Source organism: Diceros bicornis, chromosome 24 (assembly GCF_020826845.1).
Source record: "Diceros bicornis minor isolate mBicDic1 chromosome 24, mDicBic1.mat.cur, whole genome shotgun sequence".
Lineage (NCBI taxonomy): Eukaryota > Metazoa > Chordata > Mammalia > Perissodactyla > Rhinocerotidae > Diceros > Diceros bicornis.
Window position 1 is genome coordinate 9,321,152 of NC_080763.1, and position 7,515 is coordinate 9,328,666.

At 39.5% G+C, this 7,515-nt stretch overlaps 1 protein-coding gene across 1 annotated transcript in view; it reads right to left on the bottom strand.

Annotated features, from left to right (window-relative positions):
* Positions 1–7,493, bottom strand: part of CCDC175 (coiled-coil domain containing 175) — a 68,176-nt gene extending 60,683 nt beyond the window's left edge. The window contains exons 1-3 of the mRNA XM_058567974.1: positions 7,352–7,493; positions 4,862–4,947; positions 2,907–3,018 (exon numbers count right to left, since the gene is read on the bottom strand). Of these exons, the coding sequence (XP_058423957.1) occupies positions 2,907–3,018; positions 4,862–4,947; positions 7,352–7,493 (340 nt within the window). The remainder of the gene's footprint in view (positions 1–2,906; positions 3,019–4,861; positions 4,948–7,351) is intronic.
* Positions 7,494–7,515: the final 22 nt, after the last annotated feature.

Genomic DNA, 7,515 nt, shown 5'->3' on the forward strand with positions numbered 1-7,515 from the left:
TAGCAGAGCTTTTCAAACTTCATGTCTCAAATACACATATGCATCACCTGGGGACATTGTTGAAACACAGATTCTGATGTAGTAGGACTGGGTGCACCTAGAGAGTCTGCATTTTGTAATGAGCTCTCAGTGATGCTGATGTTGCTGATGCAAGACTCACACTTTGAGCAGCACAGCTCTATAACATAAGGCCAACTAAATTTACTTGGTTAAGTATTCAGTGTGTATCAAGGACCTTATAAGCTAGCATGGTACTTTTTTTCCTCCTAAAATATTTTTCCTGATTATAAAAGTAACCCAATCTGGAAAATAAAGAAAAACAACCAAAGAAAATAAAGCAAAAAAGTTCTTAATTCTGCCTTTTGCACAGATTCTTCTAAGTCTTATTCTTTCTCCGCACATAGTTAGTTGTATTTTCCCCACCAAACTAGACTAACACCAGGTATATTGTTTTATAACTAACTATATCAGTCAGGGTCTAATTAGGAGATAGAAATCATATAGTAAATGGAACAGGGAAATTTTAATATAAAGAACTATTAACTATGACAGAGGATTAGTGTAATGAGGGAATGAACAGTAAGAAAGGAAAGAAGTCTAAAGAATTCAGGAATAGCAGGCATAAGGAGCAGCCATGATCCTTAGGAGTTGAGACAGAGTCCCCCCATGGAAGTGGCACTTCCAGACGTGAGATCTAGACCTCATTGGAGAGGGCTGTGGTTCACTGGATGGCAAAGAAGTTCATGAAATGCTGGGCTGGCAGAACTTCCTAGAAATCTGTCTTCTGGGGTATTGGAGGAACCTGTCCACAGGGAGGTGCCATACTTCAAAACTCACTGCAACACCACCCAAAAGATGCTGGAGAAGCTGTTCACAGGAAGGTGCCTCACTGGTTGCAATCTACCCTGAAGCTGCCCAAGGGGTACTGGAGGAAGCTCCTGGGCACTGCAGCCTGCTGCACGCTGCAGGACCCTGGCATGGAGAAGCTGCATGCACTGCAAGAGTCTGCCAAGCTAGGCACACTGGAACCAGGAAGGGTCCCCCTTCTTCCTACAGAGTCCCTCCAGTGCCCTCTACTGACAATGCCTTACATTGTGCCAGCTGGTAAAGGGGAACATTTACAGGGCCCAGGTCCCTTATCACAGAGCAGACAATGAAGGTAGATTTGGAGCTGCAAGGCACTAAATGGATAACCAGAACATCTACTTAAAAAATGGCTTTTACTTATTTAGACCACTGTCTTAGGTTGGACTTCCTGGGAAACAGATTCTAAAATTTGTGTGTAGAATACTTTTTGTGTAGTGCTCTTGGGAACATCTCTGCAGAAATAAGGGAAGAGTGGGAGGCAGAGGCAAAGCAGGAGGTTAAATGGTGATGTTCTTTGGAGCTGTGATGACACTTTGGAGTTGTTCTACATGGAGGTGAGGGAGGCAGACCTTTGTGCCCTTTGTTCCCTCACAGTGACCAGTCACTGGATGTGGGCAGCACCTGGGGAGGGGATGTAACCTGGAGTGCAGCCTTCCTCTTTTGTCCAGGGTAGTTCCTGCAGAAGAAGTGAGCTGTGGCCTCAGCCAACACTCCTGGCAGCTGGGGAAAGAAGTTGGACCCTTACCACACACCAAATACAAAATTTAACTCAAAATGGACCAAAGACCTAAATGTAAGAACTAAAACTATAAAACTCTTAGAAGAAAACAGGGAGAAAGCTTCATGACACTGGCTTTGGCAATGATATGTTAGATGTAATGCCAAAAGCACAGGCAATAAAAGAAAAATAGATAAACTGGACTACATCAAAACTAAAAATTTTTGTGCACCAAAAGTCATCAACAACAGAGTGAAAAGACAACCCAGGGAATAGGACAAAATATTTGCAAATCATATATCCGATAAGGGGTTAACGTTCAGAATATATAGAGAATTCCCACAACTCAACAACAAAACAAACAACCTGATTAAAAGATGGGCAAAGGACCTGAATAGAGATTTCTCCAAAGAAGATATACAGATGGCCAAGAAGCAAATGAAAAGATGCTCAACATCACTAATCCTTAGGGAAATGCAAATCAAAACCACAACGAGATACCAATTCACATCCATTAGGATGGCTATTATGTAAAAAGACAAAAACAGAAAATAACAAGTGTTGACAAGAATAAGGAGAAATTGGAACCCTTGTGCATCATGGATGGGAATGTAAAATGGTGCAGCCACTGTGGAAAACAGTATGGCAGTTTCTCAAAAAATTAAATGTAAAATTACCATATTACCATACAATCTAGCAATTCCCTTCTGCATATATACCTAAAAAAATTGGAAGCAGGGATTTGAATAGATATTTGCACACCGATGTTTACAACAGCATTATTCACAAGAGCCAAAAGGTAGAAGCAACCCAAGTGTCCATCGATGGATGAATGGATAAAGAAAGCATGGTATAGACATACAATACGTTCAGCCTTAAAAAGGAAAGAAATTCTGACACGTGCTACAACATGGATGAACTCTGAAGACAGGCCAAGTGAAATAAGCTAGTCACAAAATGAAAAATTTTGTATGATTCTACCTATAGTAGCCAAACTCATAGAGACAGAAAATAGAATGGTGGTTTAAGACCAGTCAAGCTGCCTAACTTTATTTAACTGAATAAATGTCAATTTGAGATGAGCTGATATATATACCTTTAGTCTATTTAGAAACTAAATTATATAAATTCAAGTTTTATATATTATTTCCACTTAAAATGTCAGGGAAAATTATTAGGGATCTCACTATGTTTGTGTTGTGTACTCTTTCTAGCTATATTTCGACATGAAATAACTATTAAACTCATTTTGTTACAAGTATTTGGCTCTATTTTCTTATAAGATAAACTAAATTTCTACAGTTGAGAACCTCAAAAGTACCTTCCAATTCTATGCGAATGTTATTGGGAAGAGTTTCCAATAGAACATACAGTCTGCTGAGTTCCATGCTTTCAATTTCCAGAAGATCAATTGTATTTTTTCTCATTTCTTCCTGAAAATTTAAATTACATGTTTAAAAAGTTAAGACATTAAAATAGATTGATTTCCTAAACAATGTCCTATAAATGTTTTTAGAGATCAAATTTTGATTTTCATTAAACACTTTTTGTTATTATTTTTATTTAGAATAGAAAGTGGGAAAAGTACCTACTCTACAATCAGTTTTTAAGGTGTTATTTTTCATTTATCTTTCAATTTCTGCTGATTTTCCTCTACTGAGAAATCATCTTTCCCTATGTGTGTTTCTTGTATGCAGTTTCAATCCAACAAAAGGGTAACATTGAGAAAGAAAGCTACTTAATTAAAAAATGGAAAGTGCCTATAGAAATATGCTTAGGTATAAAGAGAACAGTGATCCTCTTATATATACCTACAACAAATAGTCTGGTGGGCTATTATTATTATTATTATTTTTGGTGGGGCAATTTTAAAGAAGGAAAAGGCATTCAAAAATCTATTAGTGGAAAAAATAGATAAATCATCTTTTAAATAAATGGTCATAAAAGCTATAGTTATTTTATGACCTGAGAAATTGCCATTATATTTTATGAAAATGAAAAGCAGATTACATAATTGTGTATATAGTATGATCCCTTTTCTGTAAAAAAGTAAAATTCAATCCAGGCAGCATCTATACCCTGAAGCAGGAAGGCCATTCATCAAAGAGTTAATTGTGATTATTTTAGGGCAGTGGGATCATGGTGGTTTTACTTTCTTCCTTTTGCTTGTCTACTTTTTTCTAAATTTTCCAGCACACATGCAGTGCTTTTATAATAGCAGAAATTTACTTTTAAAAAATGGAAGGATTTATCTCTATTTAAGAGATTTCACAGCTCAGATATTAAAGGGAGACACACTAGATGCTTTTATAAGCCATAGTAAATATTTTGACCCCTTTAAATCCTCAAGAAAAACAGCTAAAAGAACAAAGCAAAGGAAAAGGGTTCTCCAGGATCACAGTGCAGTATAACATGCACACTCTCAGTGTTTACATAAGTATATTTACTTAAGTGGAATTATAAAGTATAATTCTGTAGTGTACATATACAACTATATATAATAACATAAAAATATAATTACAAAGAGATTAAATTTTGCCAGTAGTCTATAGACTCAAACTCATTTACTTTACAGCCATATTTCTACATTTTCACATATTTGATATGTATTTGATATTTAGTAGATTCTTACTCAATATTTTTAAATCAAACAAGAAAACTTCACCATTCTGACCTGCCCGGGAAGCATTGTAAACATTACCCAGGGCCAAGCAGAGACATGTTTGTGACACTTCACAAGCAAATTCTTTAAATATTTCTTTGATGGGGCCAAGTTAGTATAACTGAAAGAGTTTCTGTCTGTTTTCACTGAATAGCATGGTCTACTTCAGTGGATTAGGTGCCAAATAATCTTTCATCAGTTATGCAAGGAATTGTTTATAGAGAACTGAGTCAATTGGCACCATGCACACAATTTATTCCAGGGGTTTGTTTTAAGTAACGCTCACATATTGGTGTCCCAAGCATTTGCCCACGTGGCCCACCCCTTAACTGAGCTCCACTATCACCAGTATGCTTCTCCTAAGCAGGCATGCCCTCATCCGTAGCACAGCTCCTTAATCCCGTGTTCTGCATGGAACATCGAGCAACAATCCACAGCTGAACAACACTGGTGCCAATGCTCAGTAAATCAAGAGAAAAATTTTTTTCATTCAAAGCAAATATTTTCCCTATTCATCTATTGAAGTACCTTGAACAGAGTTGGTGCTAAATTAAAGTCTGATGAAGAAATAAGTGGAAGATTGAAAAAAATAGCTCTTATAGATAATACAATACCAATTTCTTAACAGCAATGGCAATGTCCTTAAGAAAGGTCCTAGCTTCTTCGTTGCATTTAAAATAGTCACTTTGCAATGATTGTTCTAAAAAAAAAATTAGAAAATTAACATCTTTTTTTTATCTGTCCAAATCCTATTTAACCCTTTAAGATCTAGCTCAAATGCTTACTCGGCTGGAAATCACATCTTCTATCTCTGAATTTCTATAGTACTTAATATGAACCTCTTTTGTACTTGTTATTTCATTTCATAGTATCCTAATTTAGGTAGATATTTTAAGCTCCTTGAGGACAAACTCCTCTTAAGATTCCATTTTTGCATCTCTCATGGTAGAAAGAAGGGTTCTGTATAGGACAGGACAAAAAATTCAATAAATATTTACGAAAAGGATAGATATAACATGTCTATAATATAGGTTTAAGAATGTTTTCATATATTTATATCCTAAATATAATATTTTGCCAAAAAACACACATTTAATTAACCGTTTAATTTTTACTTCTGTGCCAATATTTTAAGGACGGGATGAGAGTCAATATTGGTAAAACTGGTAGGTATGAGGCAGACAGTTTCTAACTCTTTTCGCTCATTGACGTACTGTCAGAAGTCTCCTTTTCTCTCACACCCTGTAAGTAGGAAGCACGTGAGAAGAGTGGCTTGGGAAATGTTAGAAAAGGTAATGAAGACAAGATACATATAGAATGGGAAGAAGGAAGGAGAAAGAAGGGATAAAGGAAGAGGCGAGAACAGAGGAAGTTCTACTTACCTTAGCTCTGTCACCACTGCATCATACAGATCTGCCTAAACGGGCTCCAAGCCTGCATCCTCACGTGTGGGATGAGTTTGACATGACTGATGTTTTACGTGAGTTATCTAAGTTGATGCTCACAACCTTATGATGATTCCCATTTCACAGGTGAGAAATCTAAGACTTCTGAGGTCATGCCATATGCTCAAGGTCACAGAGCCCATCACTGATGGAGTCTAGATTCAAACACAAGGGGTGTGACTCCCTTCCTGGCCATACTCAGTCCTCTGAAGAGTAAAGAGCAATTTCTGCCCTCAGTTCCAGGGAACTTGGATTCTCTTAATGAACCAAGCTCTCAAACCAAGTGGAAATCAGTTACTGAGTTTGCAAGCAAGTGAGTGTTCAGGAGGGACAGGCATTGCCACCTATGTCCTTTCATTTCTTCTGGGGAATGAATGAGCACAAGCTTGTTCCACCTGCAAATGGGCTGGAGAGCTACATCTTTTATAACACACTCAAGTTCAGAGGCTTAATGAAGTTTTTTCCTACAAAAAACTTTCTGAGGGTCCAGAAATTACTAGCAGATAAAATATTTGCACATAAGTACTAGGGTTGAATGCACCTGCTGATTTAGAGATCAAGTATGAAAAGAGTTCAAGACCCTGGCTCTATTGTTGGCAATGACCTTGGACACATTAAGACCTCTTCAGTGGTTAACATTTTTCATGATAATACTCATCCAAGCCTATCTCATAAGAATTGTGAAGTTAAATTAGTTCATCTAAGAAGGAAAAAAGAAACTACCTGAACCTAACAGTAACATTAAAACAGAAATCAATATGATCATCTTGAAGCGATGAGATGATAATAAAGCAAGGAGGTGCTTTGTTGACTATTTGGCCTAAATGGTTTATGAGCTGCACAGAAATGCTCTTTCTTGGATTGTCTCACCTTAAACTGAGGTCCTTGATTACAGGTTCAGCTTTCTAACTGAAGAAGTCCTTTAACCTGGACCATCCAAGGTCATCATCTGTTTGCATCCCCTGAGCATCCCTTTCTAGCTAACGTTCCTTGCTGAAAACAGGAGCTTCTTAAACACCCCCTTTCATGGGCCGGCCACGTGGCTTGGCGGTTAAGTGCAGGTGCTCTGCTGCTGGCGGCCGGGGTTCGGATCCCCGGCGCGCACCGGGTAGGCACGGCTTCTCCGACAATGCTGAGGCCACGTCCCACATACAGCAACTAGAAGGATGTGCAGCTATGACATACAACTATCTACTGGGGCTTTGGTGGGGAAAATAAATAAATAAATAAAATTATCAAAAAAAAAAAACAAACCACTCTCTTGTTTGCCTGTAAATTCTCCAGTTGGCCATGGCTGGAGGAAATTAACTTGCAAAGAAAAGCTAAGAAGGGACAAGCTGAAATTAACGCCTAAACTAAATGCAGGTGGGCACTCCAGTCGCAGGCAAATGGCAGCGGCCTGGGAGTCCAGGATTTACCCGGGATTTGTCTCCAAGTGTGAGCTGGGCAGAGTCACTCCAGTGGCACTAGAGCAGAGTAGCTGTGCCCTGGGTCCCACCCCGCTGCCTCTCTCTCCTCCAAGGAGCCAGAGAAGACTCTGCCCTAGCCAGGGATGCCCTGGGTTCCGAGGAGGAGGGTCCCCGCTGTGGCCTCCCGCTGAGCGCCGCCCAGGCGCCGCCTCCGAGGGGACGTCCCTCCCGGACCCCGTGGGCCTCTCACCCACAACGGAGAGCTGCGCCAGCGCGGCTGCCGCGACCGAGGAGCCCAGGGTGGAGGGGAAGGTGCATAACTCCAGGGAGGGGCCAGTGGAGACGGCGGCCGCCTGCAGCTCCTTCTCTGCGGACCGGGCGCTCACGGCCATCTTGCTGCGCCTACCAGGCCAG